The 22510-nt window shown below is 41.6% G+C and overlaps 2 protein-coding genes and 1 long non-coding RNA gene across 6 annotated transcripts in view; 1 reads left to right on the plus strand and 2 right to left on the minus strand.

Annotated features, from left to right (window-relative positions):
- The window catches only part of PHC1 (polyhomeotic homolog 1), a 20398-nt gene extending 9656 nt beyond the window's left edge, over positions 1–10742 (plus strand). For all 4 annotated transcript variants that reach the window (XM_015591491.2, XM_015591493.2, XM_015591495.2 and 1 more), the window contains 9 exons: positions 2549–3044; positions 4434–5293; positions 5824–5971; positions 6234–6445; positions 7004–7118; positions 7812–7920; positions 8131–8281; positions 8697–8928; positions 9771–10742. In XM_015591491.2, coding sequence (XP_015446977.1) covers positions 2549–3044; positions 4434–5293; positions 5824–5971; positions 6234–6445; positions 7004–7118; positions 7812–7920; positions 8131–8281; positions 8697–8928; positions 9771–9925 — 2478 coding nt within the window. In that variant the 3' untranslated portion in view covers positions 9926–10742. The remainder of the gene's footprint in view (positions 1–2548; positions 3045–4433; positions 5294–5823; positions 5972–6233; positions 6446–7003; positions 7119–7811; positions 7921–8130; positions 8282–8696; positions 8929–9770) is intronic.
- LOC112481881 lies at positions 4194–8161 on the minus strand. Its single transcript, XR_003047074.1, has 3 exons — positions 8064–8161; positions 5241–5342; positions 4194–4489 (listed from the first exon to the last, which is right to left on the minus strand). It is a non-coding gene; the product is annotated as an uncharacterized LOC112481881 (long non-coding RNA).
- Positions 10743–11814: 1072 nt separating the features above from the next.
- On the minus strand, positions 11815–21068 carry M6PR (mannose-6-phosphate receptor, cation dependent). The gene is made up of 7 exons (XM_006914684.3): positions 20886–21068; positions 16591–16770; positions 15719–15885; positions 13920–14029; positions 13502–13632; positions 12837–12963; positions 11815–12390 (listed from the first exon to the last, which is right to left on the minus strand). The coding sequence occupies exons 2-7, from the start codon at positions 16767–16769 to the stop codon at positions 12268–12270; spliced, it is 837 nt and encodes a 278-aa protein (XP_006914746.1). The 5' UTR covers position 16770; positions 20886–21068; the 3' UTR covers positions 11815–12267.
- Between the last annotated feature and the right edge of the window lie 1442 nt (positions 21069–22510).

Below are 22510 nucleotides of genomic sequence, written 5' to 3' on the forward strand. Positions count from 1 at the left end.
CATGAAAACCAGAGAACAGAATGGAACAAGAAGTGGCAAGGGTCCTCCGTCAAATGTAGTAAAGAGGGCGAGAAAGATGGAGTTATGGGTATGGATGGGGAACCATTTCAGTGGAGTCATCGGGGTGAGGAATAACTGAGGATAATGGGAATAGATGCAATGAATGTAAACAATTATTAAGAGTTTAGCAGTGACAGGAAAGGAATATGAAACTGGGAGAGGGGCAGTGAGGTTCAGGGATGGTAAAAAGGAGGAGCCAGTACAGGAGAGGCTGAAAAGACAGGAGAGAATTGGTAACATAAGCTTCTTGAGAATGAGGAGGGGTAGAAGGGAGAGGAGGGAGAAGTAAGTGATGGGTGCTTATGTAGATGAATGTATAGATTTGGTGCGGAACTGATGAAGTATCATGCTCATGTAATGGTTTTATTGTCTCTGCAGGGGTGAATGAGAGAGGAAAGAGGAAGTGGTTCTGAGATATAGGGAGAGTAGAATACTTGTAAGTAGCCATTACAGAAAGAAAGCTGAGTAGGAAAAAACTATATAATTGCCAGATAATAATAAGTGCCCTAGCACCTAATCCTAATGATTCTTGTAAATCTTTCTCAAAAGCTCTTAACTCTTCTTCTTTACTGATGTTGCCCGATTCAGTTTCTTTTTATTTTTCACCTGAATTACTGTGCTGGTTTTCTAACCGGTCTCTTGACTTCAGCTTTATCTGTTTCTCATCTTCTTCCACATTACTATTAGAATAAGTTTTCTTAATGTTACTAACATTATTTTTAATTGTACCTCTTGTATACAGAATTTGATAAATCGTATCCTTGGCTCATGACATCCTCTCATCAATGGTCCATTCGTGGCCCACTTTTATTTATTTACTCAGTAAGTTTTAATAATATAATCAATCCCAGTTCCACCTATGGTAAGGACATTCTGATTCCTAGGTTCATCCTTCCTTCCTTCTTATATAGTTTAATTGTACTTCATATAATAAAGTACTTTTTATTATGGAAAATTTCAAACACATAAAACATGGAAAAAATATGAATCCCTATGTACTTACCATCTAGCTTCAACATTTATCAACAAGCGGTCAATCTATCCAGGCCCCTTCCTTCCATTTGTGGATTATTTAGAAGCAAATCCCAGATACCATACCATTATTTATATATATTATTACATAATATATATAAATGTACATTTTATTTGTATTTACATTTGTAAGATACTTGCGCTATATGTAATCTTTGCGCTATATGTAAGCTTTTTTAATAGCTTATTGTCAAGATCCATGCATATTATTGCATGTCACTATACTTTATTAATTTTGATTTCTGTGTAATAGTCCATTGTGTGAATATACTATAGCATATTCTCTTCTGATAATGACCATTTGGGTTGTTCCAGGCTTTTATTACTATGAATAGTGCTGCTGTGAACATTCTTATACATGCCTCCAGTTATACGTAGCAAGGGTTTTTCTTGTGGAATTCCTGGGTTAGAGGGTATGTAAATGTTCAGCTTAGGATTTGATACTAAGCTGTACTGATTGACATTTCTATCAGCAGTGTCTAAAAGAATGGTTTCAACTATAGATTTGATCATATTCTGATTAATATTCTTCAGTGCCTTCCTATAATCAATTAAGCACTCATTCATTATTCCTTTTCTCTCTTCATATTTTGGAGTACTTACTATGTGTCAGGCACTGTGCTAGGTACTGAGAATATAACAGTGAAGAAGATAGATACACTTTCTGTTTCCAAACTAAAGTTCACATTCTCCTTATAACATACCAGGCCCTTCTTGATCTGACACCTTTCTACCTCCCTAGCCTCAGCCTACCCTTCCTAGTTTCATTTCTTGCCACTCCCTCTAACTCACTCCAAACATAATGAAGTATTTATAATTTCCAAAAATGCTATGCTTTTTCTTGGCTTGATAGTCTTGCAAATGTCATTACCTGTGTCTTCAAACTCTCACCTTCACTATTACCTACTGGGCTTCAGTTCAGACATTACCTGTTTTAAGAAGTCTTTCCTAATCTCTCTGGTCTGAGTTAATCTTCCTCCTCTGTGTTCCCATGGCACTTTGTGCATATCTCTGCATAGTATAATATGGTTATTGGTGATTTTCTTGTCTTTCTTTCTGAGTAGAAAGTACTCGTCAAGAGCAGGGACTGTCTTTCATCCCTGCATTCCCAGTATACAGTGTAATACCGGAGGCAGAGTAGGTATTTGGTAAATGTTGAATGAATAAATGGAGAGAAAAGGGAAAATCTGAGACTTTTTGAGGGAATAAATAACCAAATTTAATGATAGATTTGTTAGCGAATGAAGGAGACTGAAAAGTAAAATTTGATTCAGGAGGTCTTCCCTAGGTGACTGGAGGCCTTTAGTGTATATAATTGTAAAGGTGGGGAGATGAGTTGAGGTAGGCTGTGGAATATGCAGCTGTCTTCACTGCTTCTGAATCGGCCATGGAAATCTTTGACCTTAGTGCCTCTTGTTGACCTTTTTCAGTCTACTTTTTTCTTCTTATCTTTCAGGTGCAGAACTTGGCTGTGAGAAACCAACAGGCTTCTGCCCAAGGACCTCAAATGCAAGGCTCTACTCAGAAGGCCATTCCTCCCGGAGCCTCCCCTGTCTCTGGCCTCTCCCAAGCCTCTGGCCAGGCCCTAGCTGTGGCTCAGGCTTCCTCTGCGGCCTCAGGCCAGTCCCTCAACCTTAGTCAAGCTGGTGGAGGCAGTGGGAATAGCATCCCAGGGTCTATGGGTCCAGGTGGAAGTGGCCAGGCACCTGGGGGCATGGGTCAGTTGCCTTCCTCAGGAATGGGTGGTGGTGGGAGCTGTCCCAGGAAGGGCACAGGAGTGGTGCAGCCCTTGCCTGCAGCCCAAACAGTGACTGTGAGTCAGGGAAGCCAGACTGAAGCAGAAAGTGCGGCAGCCAAGAAGGCAGAAGCAGATGGGACTGGTCAGCAGAACGTGGGCATGAACCTGACACGGACAGCTACACCTGCTCCTAGCCAGACCCTTATTAGCTCAGGTGAGTGGTCATTTTCATAATGTCATTATTCTCTTAGAAATTGTTTGAAATCTTTAGAGTACATTTCTTTGCCTTTTTTCCTGCTTCTTTTTGTCCTGGAGTAGTGGAGAGTCACATCAGCCTTGATCATATTAGGCCAGGAAGATGGGAGAACAGGTAATAGATCTTGTAAACTCAGTCTACAAGTTGCCTTGTCCTCTCTTTCTTAGGCCCTGAGTTCTTTAGTTTACTCACTCTACCCATTCATTTACCCAGTTCTTCTCAAATTGCCTACAATGTTCTAGGAGGTGCTAGAGATACACCTTTGAAAAACAGATTCCCTGTCCTCATGGAGCTTACAATCTAGCATAAGGGATGAATTCTCTCTTCATTTTGTGTCTAATGGTGGTTAGTTGGCCCAGTATAAAGCACAGACAGTATAAGTGCCTTAGAGTGCTAAGGACTGATGAATAGAACCATGGTTTGATATAGTCAGCTTGTCATCATCTATATCAATAAGGATAAAAATGAATAATATAATAACCCAAAATCGTTTATACTTGCTTTCAGGCTATTGTTAGATATAGTTAGATGTGTGTACCTTACTTGAAAATGTTTATTTTTGCCTTTCTTGTTTCTAGCACTTTAGTTCTTGCTAAATTTGGATAATTAACTCACAAAAAGTTAGTTACTTATCAGTTGTATTGCTAATAACTTAGTATTTATGTACAAAGCATTTCTGTTTCCAAAATGCTTTCATATACATAATGTTCTCTGGACAGTCTGGTGGAATAGGAGCGGGGAGATCATCAACTCCGGTTTTTGGTAGAGGAAACTAGGTAAAGTCAGAGCCTGCAGCTGCTGATTCCTAAGACTTCTCATAGGTGGGGACCTAAACTGATGAGTCTTAAAAATGGTGACATTTATGGGAAGATGTTGGAATTTTTACCTCTGTGGATATTTATTCTGTCAGTGACTATTAAGTGTATCTGATGTGCCGGGCTGGGTTCTAGGGATGTGAAAATGAATAAAACATGGACTCAGCCTTGAGGAACTCAGTCCAGTCATACAGAGGATGGGCCAGCTTACTTTCCTGAGTATAAAGTAACAGGATTTAAGTATAGCAAAGACAGTAAAAGTTAGATAAATATAAGAAATTACAGGAGATCGTTAAGTGATTGAGTAAGCGCATTCTTTCTTTGAGATCTTTTAGAGATAGTTGGTAAGATCTGGTAATATTGGACTCAGAGGAGAGTATGAATGAGGTGATCTCAGGTCCTTCCAGGTTAGATTTTCATTCACTGTGTGATTCCAAAACTAGGTACACCTTGGAAAGATGATTTTACTTTTAATTTATAATGATGATTATTTTCTGCTCTTCTTTGTTCCATTCTGGGCTGCTTCCTATAGCCACCTACACACAGATCCAGCCCCATTCCCTGATTCAGCAACAGCAACAGATCCACCTGCAGCAGAAACAGGTGGTGATCCAGCAGCAGATTGCCATCCACCATCAGCAACAGTTCCAGCACCGTCAGTCTCAGCTACTCCACACAGCCACACACCTCCAGTTGGCCCAGCAGCAGCAACAGCAGCAGCAGCAGCAGCAGCAACAGCAGCAGCAGCAGCAGCAGCAGCAGCAGCAGCAGCAGCAGCAGCAACAGCAGCAGCAGCAGCAGCAGCAGCAGCAGCAGCAAGCCACAGCTCTCTCTGCCCCTCAGCCACCACAGGTCCCACCTACTCAGCAGGTCCCACCTTCCCAGTCCCAGCAGCAAGCCCAAACCCTGGTTGTTCAACCCATGCTTCAGTCTTCACCTCTGTCTCTCCCACCCGACCCAACTCCCAAGCCACCCATTCCCATCCAATCCAAACCACCTGGAGCACCGATCAAACCTCCTCAGTTGGGGGCTGCTAAGATGTCAGCTACCCAGCAACCACCACCCCATATCCCTGTGCAAGTTGTGGGCACCCGACAGCCAGGTACAGCCCAGGCACAGGCTTTGGGGTTGGCACAGCTGGCAGCTGCTGTACCTACTCCCCGGGGGATGCCAGGTACAATGCAGCCTGGCCAGTCCCATTTGGCCTCCTCCTCGCCACCTTCATCCCAGGCTCCTGGTACACTGCAGGAGTGCCCTCCCACATTGGCCTCTGGGATGACCCTTGCTCCTGTGCAGGGGACAGCACATGTGGTAAAGGGTGGGGCTACCACCTCCTCACCTGTTGTAGCCCAGGTCCCTGCTGCCTTCTACATGCAGTCTGTGCACCTGCCGGTGAGTGATGTCTGATGTTTTGAGGGCACTGTCACTCTTGAGAGTGAACCTGGGGCAGAGTAGAAATAGAATTTAACTTAGTAGGGGAATGAAGAGTAGAGAGAGATTAATGGAAAGTTAAGGTGCTGGTATTTATTTGTTCCTTTTGTGAGAGAGACGTAAATGTATATAAAATCTGAACTTCATACTTCTAAATGTGGTACTGAAGTCATTCTGGGTTTTGGATCTGTACTGAGTTGGATCAAGATAACATAAACCATCTAAACAGTCTTTAGAAAAACAATAGTTCTTGGTTGAGCCATAATGATCCCAGGGTCTCAAGGTTAAGGATGAATTAATGTTACATTTTCTTTTGTCCTGATGTGGAAGTTACACTTCTTGGACATGACTGGGAATTTTAATGTACCCTGGAAAGTACAGATTGGGGAATCTGGAACTAAGAAAATTTTTCTCTGAAAGTAATACGGATATTTGTGCTTCCTTATCTTCATTCATAAATCTTGATTTCTTTCTCATTCTTCACTTTATAGGGCAAACCCCAGACATTGGGTGTCAAACGCAAGGCAGAGTCTGAGGAGGAGAGAGACGATGTCTCTACAATGGGTTCAATGCTTCCTGCCAAGGCATCTCCAGTAGCAGAGAGCCCAAAGGCCATGGAGGAGAAGAGCAGTCTTGGAGGTGAGAGACTTACCTCTGCAGTGCTGTTGGAGCGCACAGAGATTAATGTTCTGGGTGAGCGAGCTAAAAGATAAATCTGGGTTCAGTAGAATATGAGTCTGAACTTGGTGGACAAATGAGTAGATTCAGAATTGGAATCCAGGGTGAATGATGAATATGTGGAAAGGTGAATATGTATTGTGGAAAATCAGGCTGGCTTGGCTAACAGACAGGTCAGTTATGTTATCCCATGTCTGTTCCTGAATTTGTGTTTATTTTCCAGAGAAAGGTGAACCAATGACCAATGTGAATGCTAATACCCCAAGCGGTGAACTCGTATCCTTGGCTCCTGCCCCATCGGCACCACCTCCTACTCTAGCAATGGTGTCCAGACAGATGGGTGACTCAAAACCCCCACAGGCCATTGTGAAGCCCCAGATTCTCACCCACATCATTGAAGGCTTTGTTATCCAGGAAGGAGCAGAACCTTTCCCGGTGAGGGCAGGGCCATGAAGTCGGACTTTTAAAGGGGATCTTGATCTGACTGTTGTCTCCATTAAAATCAAAAGGCTCAGAACTATTTATTAGAGAATGGTTCAGTTTTGCTGTTTATTTTGTGAGTTGTAAAGAAGGGAAAAGGAAAATGTTGAAAAAAGAAAAGGAAGAATATGACTTTTAAAGCTGTAATATTTACTTACACAAACTGGGTTGTTTATAATGAAGAAAATTGTGTTGGAGACATTAATGGACTTTTCTAGGTACTGACTTGCAGAACTAGAACACAGCTATCTTGACTTCTAGTGACTTCCCTCAACTTAGGAAGGAAAAGGACAAACTAGGGAGCCAGGTTAGGAAACTGTTCTCCAATGGCTTATCTGAAAAAAGCCAGTTAGAGACTTGACTGCCACATTGAGAATGAGCCTCTCTGAACCAGACTTGACCTTTAACTCAGGAGTTCCAGGCAAAGACATGATGGTGAGAAATGCTGGGGAAAGCTATAGAGAAGCAGAAAGGAATTAGGCTGACTTAACTGTAAACCTTTTTCTGGGACAGGTGGGTTGTTCTCAGTTACTGAAAGAATCTGAGAAGCCACTGCAGACTGGCCTCCCGACAGGTCTGAATGAGAATCAGTCAGGTGGCCCCTTGGGAGGGGACAGCCCATCTGTTGGTAAGTATTTATTTAGAGACCAGTCTGGGGAAGGAGGGTCATGGAGATGTGTTTGAGGATTCAGTGTAAAATAGTAATTATCTGTTTAAAGTAGGAATTATATGATGTCTGTCAAGACACAGAAACCATAACATGTATCAGAATATTTAGAATTACACAAAAGGAATTCCATAGGATTAGGGGGAATTTTTTCAAGCTAAAGTAACCTGTTAAATTATTTACTATAAGGATATATTTTTTGAAAGATTATCTAAAATTAGATATTTCTTAATCTCCAGGTCTCCTTGTTCTAGATTTTATAGTCTATATTATAAAAACTCTTATTATTTATACTTTATCCCCTGCTTTTGGAAACTGTGTGGGAGAGGAATATCTTTTTAGGCATTAGTAATCAGTTCCTCTCTCCTGTTCAGAAATGCAGTTTTGTCTGAAATCTGGGAGTATGAATTAGGATAAAATTAGTCATCAAAATGGAAATAGTCTAGCCTAAGGGTAGGAAAACTGTGATATCCTTGAGGGACATGCCTTTATGGTTTTAGAATTTGAAATTTATGTTTTAGGGATTTTCAGTTAGGTGGTGGAGGTCTCTAGGGACAAACCCTGAGAGTAATTAGAGTCGAGCTCTGATCCTAATGATGACTTGAGTGGCAGCAAAAACTGATGGCAGCTTTCAAGTGATACCTTGTTTTTCAGAGCTAGATAAGAAGGCGAATCTCCTGAAGTGCGAGTACTGTGGGAAGTACGCCCCTGCAGAGCAGTTTCGCGGCTCCAAGAGATTCTGCTCCATGACTTGTGCTAAGAGGTACTGTGGACACCTCCTTGCTTTCAGTCTGCTTCCTCCATCTAATATTCCATCCCTTCCCTAGGATCATCTCACAGCTGATATTTAATGTCTCCTTTGCTTTCATTGTCTTCCCCAAATCAGCTCTTAAAATGCCAATTTACCTTTAGCGCAGGGTAGCCAGGTAGTCTTCTGTAGCACTTTTGACATCCTTATGTGCCTGACCTGTAGGTATAATGTGAGCTGTAGCCACCAGTTCCGGCTGAAGAGGAAAAAAATGAAAGAGTTTCAAGAAGTCAACTATGCTCGTGCCCGCCGGCGCGGACCCCGGCGCAGCTCCTCTGACATCGCCCGAGCCAAGATTCAGGGCAAGCGCCACCGGGTGAGCGGCCGTCGCAGCGCCAGCGACCTTTAAAATGGGGCTAAAGAGTATGAGACCAGAACTGGTTTCACGTCGATTGCATTAGTGAGAATTCCAAGAGATCCTGACCTGTTCGGTCCCCTCTCATCTGATTACTGGTTCATGTATCCATTAATTTTTATACTATATTTATTAGAGAAAATCTAGAACAATCGTCGGCAGAAGGGAAGACTCGAGAAAGTGATAGTGTATAATTGAAAGGCGCTTGAAAGTAGACAGGTGACTTTGGGCATTTGCAAATGAAGTACAAATTATTTCACTTGTGTAAGATCGGTTTTTCCTCTATGCCCAGTATTAACCCAAACTCAGGATTGTTGGGGAGAGGAAAGGAAACACTGTTATTCATGACCTTACTGTTTTTCGATTTTCTTTATAGGGTCAAGAGGACTCTAGCCGGGGTTCAGATAATTCCAGTTATGATGAAGCACTCTCTCCAACATCTCCTGGGCCTTTGTCAGTGAGAGCTGGCCATGGAGAACGAGACCTGGGGAACCCCAATACAGCCCCGCCTACCCCAGAGTTACATGGCATCAACCCTGTGTTCCTGTCCAGTAATCCTAGCCGTTGGAGTGTAGAGGAGGTGTATGAGTTTATTGCTTCTCTACAAGGTACTGTGGGCCCATCCAGTAGAACCTAGGCCACCTGCATGCTTAGTTTTCCCTAGGTCATCCCACCTGGGCCTAGGTAACAGGGAACATTACTGACTTCTAAGGGGCCCATGTGGTATGACGAAAGCTCTACTTTTGATATTTATTCAAGTTACTTGCCTCCAGCCTGGTTTCCTAGTTTCCTTCTGGGTTGACTGTCCTCTGCTGTGTCAGCAATTTCAGTGTTTGGTTTTCATATCAAACACTTTCATTACGATTCAGCTATTATTTATTGTTAATAATTTTTGGATACAAAGTATATTTTTTATGATTGTGAGACCCTCAATCAGCAACAGTTCCAGCATGGATAAAATACTTTTTCAAAGAAGGGGGTTAGGAAATAAGGCGCCATTGTTGCCTGCTTCTCTTCAAAGTAGGATTGTTTATAAACTATTCTTGACAAAGGTATGGTTTTCTCCAGAAAAGAAAATCACTCTACCCTTTTTGCCGTTTGTCTGAATTCTGTGCCCTTAAACGTGTCACAAAAGTTTAATTCTTTTTGCCAGTGTCAGAGAAATCATCTTTGCTCGCCCCCTAACCCCCAAGCTATTTGAATGAAGTTATTTCTGTAGTTGAACAACTTTGTTCTTTATCTTGGCACTTTTTTCTTTTTAATTAGCCAGTTGCTCTGATTTCCTTTTGCTTTTTAAGCTTGCCATCCCAGACCTTTGTATTACTGAATTTGGGACACATACTTTGGGATTAACCATTGCTAGGTCTGTTTTTTCATCTTTAATTTTCGACTTTTATCCTCTGGTGCTACCATGTCCTTTCTCATACATATTCCTACCATTTCCTTTTAGGCTGCCAAGAGATCGCAGAGGAGTTTCGTTCCCAGGAGATTGATGGACAGGCCCTTTTATTACTTAAAGAGGAACATCTTATGAGTGCCATGAACATCAAGCTGGGCCCTGCCCTCAAGATCTGCGCCAAGATAAATGTCCTCAAGGAGACCTAAGGTGGCTTTCTTGCACAAAGCAGCCTAAGGCAGGAGTTCCCCACTGTCCAGGTTACAGCCTGGTCCCACAGATTTTACAGGGAATAAAGGACTGTTCCAGTATGTAAAGCTTCTGTGGAGGGGATCACTGAGACAGGGAAGGAAAGTGTGAGAAACGGTTGCTGGTGCTACATGGCAGAGCTTTTGACATTTCCTCTGGGTTCTACTTTATTTTCAAAAATCTTTACAGTTCTCACCTACTCCAATCCAGTCTTTATAAAAGAAGTCTAGAGAATGAGGACTATTCAACCTTGCCCTGGAGTGTCTAGCCAAGGTCTCAGTTCTCCAAGAGAAATATACAGTGTGGTAAGGCAAGGAAATGGGTGGAATGTAGGTGTGCCTCCCCAATGGGAGAGGTAGGGTTCTAGCTTGTGTGACACAAGTAGCAAAAACTGGGACTTCCTCTGGATTGTCTGACTGTAGCTATGGCCGTTTTGTTGTCACTCACTCCCATACTAGTGAACATTTTCTCCTGCATCTGTGGCAGGCTCACCAGCCAGCGTAGGGACTTGGTTGGCATCATTCTGAGTTGCTGCAGGGACTAAAAGTGTTTGGCACATGTGACTGTTGTTAATTTTTTCTGCATCCCCCTGCTCCCTTCCAATCTATCTGTTGTCTTTCTACCCTTTCTTTTCAATTCCAACTCTGCTCTGTCCTATAGCTTTATGAAACGAGTGCGTGGGGCTGAGGTCAGGAGTATAAATACCTGCCTTAGGTGCTATTCCTTATACAACAAAAATATTAAATATTTTTTTCCTCCTCAGTAAAAGGATAAAAATTGGTCTCAGTTGTCTGTTACTCCAATCCAATGTCTTTCACACAAATGATTAGGCCAACATGTATTTTTTTTTTTAATCTTTCAAGTGTCTTTGTACAAAAAGTGTTTCCTTTTTTTTTCTTTTTTTGCATTTTTAAAACACCAGAGTGTGGGGGAGGAATGCAAACAAATAACAAAAAAGATGCTTTTATAACATTATTTTCCCTGTTTAGAAAGAAAAAGAAATCACTCCAATAGTTTTTAAAGTCCAAGGATGAAATAATTTCATTTTCTTCTCTAAGGCTATAAAAGGCCCCTATCTATTGATTCCATCCCCTTGTGTCTAGTGGAGCCATGTTGCTCTTCAATGGCACAGGTTCACTATTAAAGATCAGGCCAGGTTTTGGGGCATGTGGCCTAAATAGAAAGGTAGAAGCATCAGAGGATTAAAAACCTCTCCACAGAAATGTGGGCAAGATGACACTTCCCTGAGCCAGAAGGAGGGGCAGGTGAAGCAGCATCCCATACCCAGAGCAGAGGATGGCAGAGCCCTAGATGTCCTACTTCTGCCTCCATTCCCTTTCCAGAAGATTGGAAATAAAAAGGTCAAAATGACATGCCTGTGAAGAAAGTGCAACATGTTTAGAAACACTGGTGGCGGGAAACATCTCAGGAATAAGAAAAGCTTTGCCAGCTTTTACTACGAGTAGGAAGGAACAGCCATCAAGGAGATCCCACTGCAAGGTAAATTTCCCTTTTCCGGAACTCCTGTTGCAAAGTGGAGGACGCTTTCAATTTCCCTTTGTAAAAGATTGGACTTCTAGATTAGGCATTTTGGCTACATATGCACTAACAACCAAAGAACAAAATCCAGGACCTAGTTCCAACTTAGTCACTCCAATGCCAACGAATGATGGGATGGTACTTTAGAATCCTCTAATTGGGAAATTTCACACTTTTCGCATCTTAACTCCAGAGGTGGTCTACATCTCCAGGCTCAGACCAAATGGCAGTACTTAGACTGCAACCAAGAGATCACTGCAAAGTAGTTCCAAGCAGCAAAAAATGACATCCAGATTCTCACGGACACTACTGGAGGGTGCAGAGTAAGAGCATGAAAGCAATCCAACCTTGTATAAATAATGTTTCTTTCCTTTTTTTTTTTTTTTTTAATTAAAGAAATCCAGTGTCTCAAGAACTTGTGAAAATGTGTTTAAAAAAGGGTCAGCAAGCCTGCCACATGCTTTTGCTCATTAAAATGATCCTAACTGTACCCTCCTGTACCAAGACAGTGCAATAGCCTCTTGTCACTGGCCCTGTTAACCTCTGACCTACAACTCTACCTCTTGAGGAAAAACCAAAAATAAGGAAAAAGGGAAGGCATATCAACTAGTGAGAAGAGGATGCAAACCAAAAGCAAACTGGAAAGCAAGAGCAACATTAAGGGTGAGAGGAGAGACTGGAGTAGAGAGATTGCTTCAGAAATCTGGCTGAGTATGCTTTGGTCTGGGCGGGGGGCTGAAGAAGCTGGGCATTTAAAGTGCAATCACATTGGTAATAAATGATCATCCCTTTCTTCTGATTCCTCCCCCAGCTGATCATCCCCCACACCACGATATGCAGCAGGCACATTTCGAGGTTTAGAACGGCACACGAAGTCGCAACCATCCTGTATGGAAAGAGGCAAAGGAAGGAAATGATCATTTGGAATAAGCAACCTTAGGGTAAAGCAAAGTATATTTATGGTCTAAGAATGTGGCAAGAACTAGTTTCCTCCAGGGATAATGAAGAGAAAACCCTAAAGCTCCAAGGGAGAAACAGGAGAAAAATTCTAATTAGGCCTCACCTTCTTCCCACCTAGGCCCCTTAATATCTGTATGAGATTCCTAAATCTAAGCAACAGTGTTCTTCCAGCCAAGTCCTAGCAAGCCAGACAGTAAGATCCTATGCTGCTTAGTGCTAGGGCAGCCATCTGTCCTGGTTTGCTGGGCCTCTTGTGGTTTTAGCACCCAAGTTCCATGTCTCAGGAAACCCCTCAGTTTGGGCAAAGCGGGATGGCTGGTCATTCAACCTTGTAAGCAGGCTACAGATTCAGCCAGCTGCCCTGTTACTTACTGCTACCAGGTTGCCAAGATCCTGCCAGAAGGCTAAGTGAGGAAACTGCTCTATTCCTTTGGCTCCTACCACCAGTCGCTGGTATAGGAACCCCCCGATGATATAGACAGCAACCAGAGATGCAAACCTGTCGAAGAAGAAAGATCCATCTTAAAAACCATGAAATAGTAAAACTCAGATGCTAAGGGTCATCTGTATTCACTGTTAGCTGTTTCCTAAGTTGTGTTCTGTAAAATGTGGGTGGGGGGAGGTAGTTATATTAAAGAAAAAGGGGGCTGGTAGCTTCCTTAGAAAACCAATAAGAGCGCTGTCAGTCTGAGAAAATGCTCAGAAAAAGACGCAGTGTGAGTTCTGCTGAGAATGGTCACCATTAGATACACGATTCTGTTTGAAAGTTCTAACAATCTAATGGGATAGTTTAAAAACTGCCCAGCCCTCAGGCAGGAGAAAAAAACCACTTCCAATGTGAATATTTATTGGGGATAAAATATTAAATCTCACATTTTAAAAAATTTGTATAGTCAGAGTTCAAAGAGGGTTTTCCACACGAAGTTCACCCCCTTGAATTATAACACATATAAAAATACACAATTTGTACCCATATACAAGAAATTATCAGTTAAAAAAAAGAGAAAACTTGGACTGATAAGGGAAAAGGCACTCACGTGACAAGTAAGATAGAACCCACACTGAGGTGGGAGATCTCAGGAGAACAGGCCAGGCTACTATCCATCTCAAAGAGGTATAAACAATCTTGGATTTTGCCTCGCTCCTCAGACACAGGGTTAAAATTGTCCTAATGATGAAAAGACAGAACACAACATTTATGTGGTAAAGTGGTTTCTTCTGACTCCATCTAAAAAAAGAAAAAAAAAACTCCCAAACCCAAAAAAACAATTGCTTTCTTTTGGTTCAATAACCTATTTTCATTTATGTTAGAAGATGGGTGTCTGCCACAGGGAAAGATAGAATTTCTAGTTTTCTCTTGTCCGTCTCAATGTATCTCGTCCCCTCTGGAAAGTCTCTCCCACCTCAGGTCAATCGTTTCATCTCTCTAGGCTCACATGCCCCAGGATGCCTCACCGCTAGGGTGTGTCGATTGCAGGAGATCATCACCACTGCACGGCGCTGCTCCCTGCCACAGTGATTGTCATATTCATCACCCCCTTTATAGATCAGCATGATCCAATTACCTGAGGAGGGACAAGGAAAATGGAGCGTGGGGTGGGGGAAAAGCAGAGGCAGAATTGGGTACAACAGTACAGTGACATTGGTTTTAATTAAAATAACCCTCATCAGAATAAATTCTGTATACGAGATATATCGAGGTAAAACTTGCTTTTTTACAATAGCTTTATGTTCCTCTGCTAAGAATCATATAGATATTCATATAAGGATCTTAATTCCCCATGTTAAAGGAAGGCAATGGATAGTGCAAAAACAATTATGATTCATACCTCAACAATGACTCACATTTGCTGAACACCTGCTAACATCAAAAGAAGAGGTTCCATACAATTACTGGGTGGTGGGGGAAAGCCTAAGATTTAAATTAGCCATAGATAAGTTCAAAATGGATGATTTTAAGATTGGGAGGCATTTCTTTTTCTTCAGCATTTACTGTATTCAATTTTTTTTTGCAAAATATCACTTGATTCATGTCATATGTGGTGAGTAAGGAAAGGATTCTGCTTCCAATTTCGTGTATACTTAAAGTCAAAAGGTGAAATGATTTTTCAGTCACAGGACTAGTAAATGTGATGATCTGGGTCAAAAATCCAGTCTTCTGACCCACAGCCCCACATTCTTTACATTACTTTTTTACTGTTTATTATTTATAGGAGCAAATGCCTGCACTGAGGCAATACTTATTTATCTGCTGAAGGGAAGGAATTAGACTAGGTACTCACATAGTCCTTTCCAGCAATAATAAGATTTTATGATTTTTGAGAAATATTATCACCATCATTATCACAACTTCGTAGGGAAATTTTTGTAGACTGAATAGTTTGTAAACCTTGATCTTAAAATTTAACTGGCAAAGTGATTAATTTGATGAGAAATGATGATGGTTAATATTTTCAAGCCTAGCTTCAAAATAATGAAAAACTCATTATTAACCCATCTCCCATTTAGAAAAAAAAAGTGCAGCTCACTGCCAATGTTAATTTTATATAAACATGCTCTTTGAGGCTGAAGCAAATCTGGCTAGTTTTCAAAGTGAAAATAAAATATAAAAACTATTCTTGGAATTATTTCTAAACAGAACTTGTCTCTAATTCTAATATAACAGAAATGTATACATAAATTGGATTCATCAAATGAATCTCTGGCTAACAACTGTTCAAGAACGATGTTAATGTCATGTGTAGGAATGCTACGTTTTCTAGGATTTGACATTTTCAGTGTTCGAGAATTACTATATTTTGTAAATGGAAATATCACTGTTAAAAACAGAATGCTATAAATAGAATGATGTCATTTGTTTCCAAAGACTACTGATATACTAGAGTGACGCGAAAATAATAAAAGCGAGATATTTTGTGGCAAACTTTGGAGGTAAGATTAGGACTGTAATCTGGAGTTATCTTGGGTAAACGCTGCAGCGGCAAGCACCGCTGGCGAGTATTCTTGGGGCAAACAGGAAATGGATAAAGGGACCCCAGGCTATACAATTCCATCTAGATTCTTTTTTTGCATAGACTTTTCATGATGTCCTGAGCCTTGGCTCCAGAGGAGCTGTGGAACTAAGTATCCGGTGGTTTATAGTCTCAGGTGTGCTGAACCACACATATCACATGATATTCTGAAGAGATTAGGAAAGACATACAGGATCGTCAGAGGGATTAATAGGATCAAATAGTCAACAGGGAGAGTCTTACTTCCATTGAAGATGTGAGTCTCGTTGAGTCTCCCCACCACTGTCTCCTTCCCATTACTTTTATTGATCTGCACCAGGCCTGCCCCAGAGGTGTGGTTGCCAGCTTCTCGGCACACTCTGAATATGTACATATACTTGTCTGGGCCCTGGCCCACAGTGCTCTCAAAGCTGTACGGAGACGTAAGGAGAAAGAAGGAAGAGGAGAGTTACTGGTTATCAACCTTAGAAGAGCAGCCTCTTTTCCTTTTACCGCCCTCCCAAAGGTGTATTTAATTTATGTGATGTCAAAACTAAATGTTAACAGTGAATAATACTTGTTGAATCATAAGCTATCCATGACCCTGACAGACCATTCTAATTGTTGATGACTAATTAAAATATACCACCCACGACTAGATATTCCTAGAATACCTGCTCTAGACTATGCTAAAGTGTTAGCTACCATTTCCCTGTGAATACGGGTCTATGTTCCCTGGTACCTTAAAGAGCATCTTGAGATCTCATACCCGAAGATTTGTCACTTCTGATGATGTATACAGGCTTACATACACTTATCTGATACTTCTAAAATCTTATCACACGGGGGCATCAAATAACGCTTTTTAAATTCCTACAAGCTGGTCTCTTGGATCCAGTCTTGGAAACAACTACTCTTCTGCGTAAGAGAACTGCACATTGCTACAAAGAACTGGGGCAAGAATTTGCCCTATATCATAAAAGCAAGATAGGACCAGCTATCCCAGATAAAGAGGAGGTTATTATATATGTATTTCTTCCATAATCAATAGTAATACCAAAATAAAATCAGTAAGAGGAGGAAAAGATTCTTTAATAAAGTTATTTCTCAAACCCTTTAACGTTCTTCTCATTTACCTTTTGTTATACAGTGGTTTCATCCTATTCAGTAGAGCCAACTCTTTCTCTGACTCTCTACCTTTTTCTCCTACCAGGTCACAGGTTTTCTCTTCTGCCTGCCAGGATTCTTTCACCGTCACAGCCAGCAGTAGCAGCAGCAGTAATCTAGTCCTCCAGCAGCTGTAGAAGGGGAACATCCTTTTTGGGAGAGTGTGTGTGTTGGAGAAGGGGGTGGGGAGGAACAGGACAGAAGAGAAAGAGACAGAGCATATAAATGAAAGCTACTTTCTAAAAAACATTTTATCTTCCATCCATCACCTCCTATTTTATACTAGCTGGTTTTCTTCAATATTATGAAGTTGGGTTTTATCTTCTTATGTCTATTTCAAGCTTTTAGCTCTCATCCAAATTATGTTTTTCCTGTCCTTTAATATTCTGAATTGGATTCTTAAGTCTCTAGGTTTCTCTTTTTCTTCTCAAAACTTATTTTGAAAGCCTCGTCCTAGCTGACTCCATTGCCTGAAGCTGTCGCTTACATCCTGTCCTTCCTGTGCCCTTTCAGGACAAGGGCACAACATGCACTCAACGAAGAAGACGGCACTGGCCTTAAAGAGTGTCTATAGGTTGTGGTCAATCTTAGCAAGGTGTGCACAGAACAAGAATACCTCGACTTCTAAGGCAGTTTACCAACTCCTCAGCTCTACTAAGAGAAAAACTCATTTTTTTTTTGTTCTAGAAACTGACAAAAGAGTAACCAATGGCCTAAGGAATAGTTAGGTGCCACCGATGATGGTATTTTGATTATGCAGAAAGTATAAAATTCGTTGGCATATGCAACAAATAGTACATTTCGATGTCTCTGTGCCAAGAGCACCCGCACCAGGAAGCTCAGATATATAACCTTCAGTCTAATTCATAGGTGAGTCCTTCAGACACACCATGGAGTTGAGAAGAGCGAAAGGAGAGAACAAAAAAGAATTAGTTAATTATGACAGTCTCATTGGAGACATCCTCACTTCTTTACTGTTTGGTGAAAAGTTAGGTTGCGCTATCTTATTATTTAAAGTTTAATACTTCAAACTTTGTGCAGTTTTCACTGTACCACTCCCGTGTACCTAGACATGTACGGCTTAATCTTTGACACAAGATTATGCTACTGGCAGGATCGACTAGGTTTTGCTTGCGTGCTTGTTTGTTTTTCTTACTTTGCAGGCTACATATCTAACAGGAAGAAGCTGAGGCCCAGAGGGATGGGATTTCTGCCTGGAACTTGCTGTAAACAAAGGAAAGGAACGACTGAGAAGTGTATGCATATATATTGCTTAAACCAGTGGCCCTCCCTAACATAATGTGCAGATTACAACTTAACACTTGATAGGGTTTATTTGGAAACTACTAAAAAAGATGTAAAAATAGAGAAAGAGACATGATGACTTTGGGCCCTGACTTCTCATTCCATTATTCAGGAGCGTCCCAGGGTCTTCGTTCATATTCCCCATAAGAATGATGAATCAAGATACACAGCCACAACACCCAAACTCGACATTATCCATTTTAATGTCTCATTTCTGAAAAATAACTCGATCATTTAAATTACAGGAAAAAGAAAATTCACTAGGTCAAAATGAGTGGTTTGAAGAAGTCTTCCAAAACCCACCGCAGGCTCCAAGTCACGAAGCTCAAGAGTTTCTGGATTTCCAGTATAGGATCTTCCTATACTCCAAACTGCTGACATCCCTTGAGAATCACCAAGTCACTGTACAATTTAGTAAATCCAATTGACTTGATGCTTGTACTGCTCTAGGAAACACATGGCCCTGTTTCCCAAACTCATTTTCTTTTCTCTAATCCACCCTTGCAAAAAGCCTTCACCCTGATATCATTAATGACCCTTCAGGCCATTGCTACTTGTTAATTTCATAATGTAATGGTATCACTAATTTTTCTGATACAAAGAATTAATTCTTCCAAACTTTTCTCCATTATAATAAAATGCTTCCGTACTACAAGTCTGAACTTTGGTTCCAATACTCTTTAAAGTCCTCTATTTCTTTTCCATGCTGTCCATTGACTCTATTGTATTTTTAGAATGTAAAACTTGAAATAGGCAGCATTTAATGAGTACCAATAAGTTTAAAGATAGGAAAATGGAAGCTCTCAGCCCTGAATGAATTTTCTCCACTCCCCTAAACGAACTTACATTTGACCTTATGGTTCCCATACTCCACTAGGACAACACATGCTTGGGAAGTTGTCTCCCTGACTTTTGGGTACTCTAAACATTAATTCACTACAGTAATATTAATAAAGTGTTTCCACAGACTACTTATAGCCAGCCAAAAAGTCTGAGGCCCCCATAAACACATTTAAGACACTAATAGGAAACACTGAGTGCTTGCCTTCTGCCAGGCATTGTTTGAAGCACTTAACATACATAAATCAATTCTTACAATAACCCTATGCAGTAATAGTTATTGACCCCATTTACAGATAAGAAAATTGTGATAGAGCTAGTAGAGTGAACCAGATAGTCTGACTTCAGAGCTCATGGTCTATATACTCCACTACATGTATATCTCCTTTCACATCAGTTTTTGTGGGATCAGAGCAGACAGCCAAAGTTTTGCTTTCTTTTTGACAAAGCAAGAAGGGGAAGTGATTCCTCACACAGTTCACTGAATAAATGGAACAAAGAACTCAGACCTCAAACTTCTATCTTCCTTAAATTAACTCATTGCTCAACACACAACTTGACCAGACTAGTTACTTAAAAAGAAGAGACTCCTTTCATTCGATTAATTTAGCATGCCATTTTCCTTATATTTTCTTAGGGCCTAAATTAAAATTTCAGCTTTCTGGGCTTTCAAGATTTTTTTTCCAGGACCAGTTTTTCTGGAGGGATGCTCACACAGAATGCTGTGTTCTTTGGCCTCAAAGTTAGTTCCTTATCTGTTAAGAGTTGATGATTTCTTTTCCTAAAACAAAATTGAGAAAAGATGAAGGGTAAAACACCTTGCAGTCAGCACTAGTTGAGTTGAGCTAGCTTTCATTTGTTTATTGGTTCAAAAAGTTAGAATGAGAATATTCTTCGATAGTCTTCTCTCTTTCCAGCTTAACGTTTGGCTATATGCTCGAGTTGCTTTTCTTCAATTCAGTGGCATGTGCTCTGAGTGCTTTATCTAGATTATGTTTCTTAATCTTCACAACCCAGAAAAGTAGGTGTAATTTCTCCCATTTTATAGATGAAGAAACTGATGCTTACAGAGGTTACTCGCCCTAGATTATAAAAATATTAAACAGGTATGAAGTTAGTGAGGCAACCTGGACTATTCATGGCACAAAGATATTTGCTGAAAGTTTTCTGATAAATACAGGGGTGCAAAAATGTATAAGGAAGAGTATGAAATCCAAGGGCTGGGTAGTTCCTTTTTAATGTACTACAATTAGGTTCTCAAGGTGCAAGAGTTTGTCTAGGTACTTTGGAAACAAGGGGCAGGAATGTAAGATTTTGAAAAATTCCCTTCAATTTTCTTGTTCAATGATAGATCCATTTGGTAGTGCTAAAAAATTCTCCTCAGTGGCATGACAAATGACTAAACCAGGAACTGGGAAGCAGTTTACATCACGGGGGTACTCTGTACCATTCACTTCCTCACCCCTCAAGACTAGTCATGAGCGTTTTCCATTTTTCAATGAAATTTCCACTCTTATCTCTCTCATTCATTTCTGATGGAGCGTCCCTTCTCTCCTGTCTCCGGCAACCTACACTTATAGAAAATCAGTCCTAATTAGCTAAAAGGCCCAGTGTTGAAAAGCCTGAGAAGTAGCTCTATGTCCCAAGAGTGGAAGCTCCCTACAAAGAGGAACACGACAATAATTCTTCAACTAGCTACTCTTCTCCATACCCTACACTCATCCCCCTTAAACTTCCTTCAGGGTTCTAGAAATTCTGGTCTCCTAACTTTCCAACTGCTTAGGGCCATACCCTCTCCAGATAATGCTACTTTACCTCTCTCCACGATGCAGGCCAAAATTCCTTTTAAAGTGTCCAGTTACTCCTCAAACGCACTCCATACCTAGCGACCTTCCTTTCCCTGCCTTCCCAATACACGTCAATTCCCAGTCTGGTCTTGGAGGTCCTCTCTTCCTCACGTCCCTTGGGACTCTGTGAAGACTGGCCCTTAAGCCTCCGCCTCCGTTCTAGGGTTCCTTATCTGGATTTCTGGCTAGAACCCCTGACAAGGGAGACTTAACGATCTCGGCCCCTATCACAGACGCCAAGGTGTGAGCGCTCTCCAGCCCCTAATACTCACGTGTCACGGGCAAAGGGAGTAGCCAAAGCTCAGACTCCCCAGGTGAGTACCTGTCTGGGGCTGGGAGACAGGGCCAGCGAGGGGCCAGCCACAGACCCCAGTCCCAGAGCTCGTGTCACAGCCAGCGTTCCCCTCAGCGCCTCGCGGTGCTCCACTCTGGGAACCGGAAACAGGAAGCGCCAGGCGGCCACTGGGCAACTGCTCCTCCCACTAGACCCCGGGGCACGTGATCACGGATCCATCTCACCCCTTTCCCCTTCCCGGTCCCCAGATCATCCCGGACGTTGATTGGCCAGTATCGCGGGTGTTCGGCTCCGCCCTTGTCCCATCAACTCCAATCATTATCGAGATTTTCAAGTTCAGGTCCACCTTTTTGGGTCGCCTTTCTGCCAATGGGTCCCAGAGCCTTGCCTCGGGGGCCTCTCGGCCGGAGCACCCCGTCACGCGGGGTCATGCGCGGTCACGCGCCAGGCCGGCTCCTGTGTGGGTTCGACTGAAGAGGGCGCATGAGGGCGGGCGGCAGAAGCGGAACTACGGAAGGGTCCCTGTGCCGCGGGCTGTAGTGGGAGTTGTAGTTCTCACGCCAGGTCGCTTCTTCACGCTGCTTCCCGAGACCGTTGGCCGCCTGCGAGAGGTGCTGTTTCGCTGTCTGCTGCCCTGAGTTTTGCTGTCTTCAGTGTTGGCACCTAGAGAACAGTGAAGAGCAATTGGGTCTTGATCTTCCTGGCTTTCTTAACGACTTTATTCTTTCCTTTCCAAACTTGAATTCCTTTGTGTGTGTTATCTTTACTATGATCTTTATCATTTCTCTCCCGTCTGGTGGCATTTTGCGTGGTGAACGCTCTGAAACCACTTGCGTTCGCTAGGTTTTTTCTGCATCTCCTGCTCACTCCGTCCTGTCCGCATTTCTGGTGTCTTGCAGAACTAACGACTCAATTTTAGACTGTTCCTTTGCTAAGATCTTTTGCGGTTTCCCTCATGCATTTCTTATTCGCTGCCTGTTGAAGTCCCACTCTTTTTTAGAACTCAGTTCAAATGCTTTCCCTCCTGTGACTTCCTGGGTTCATTCGTTTCATACTTAATTATTCTCGAATGCCCACTAGGTGATAGTTATCACCTATCTGGGTTGGGTTTGGATGTATCCTAAAGAAAAAAATAAAAGATAAGTTTCTAGTAAATTTTAATAATAAAGCAATCAGAAACCACACACACACACACAAAGCAAAAATCCGTAAACCCACCAAGAGGTTGTGTGTTACCTTAATAAATGTTATTTCTTCCATTAAAAGGAAAATTGATATCGAATATTTCTCCATATCAATAACTTTACAAATAAGCATTTTAATGGTTGCATAATAGCTGTATGGATTGCTATTTAAGCAATTTCATTAATGTTGGGCATTTAAGTTATTTCTATTGACTAGCTTTTATCAATTCATTTAACAAATATTTACTGCACAATGACACGTACGGATTTTGGGGATATAGCAGAGAAAAGACAACCCTTTTGCAATGAGCTTTAATTCTAGAGTTAATGTTCACTTGTTGAGTTGAAATAGTTTTGATATCTTGCCTCTTGGTCATTGCCTAGACTAGAGTACCATTGGGCTGGCAAGAGGGACGTG

This window comes from Pteropus alecto, unplaced genomic scaffold, assembly GCF_000325575.1.
Source record: "Pteropus alecto unplaced genomic scaffold, ASM32557v1 scaffold94, whole genome shotgun sequence".
Lineage (NCBI taxonomy): Eukaryota > Metazoa > Chordata > Mammalia > Chiroptera > Pteropodidae > Pteropus > Pteropus alecto.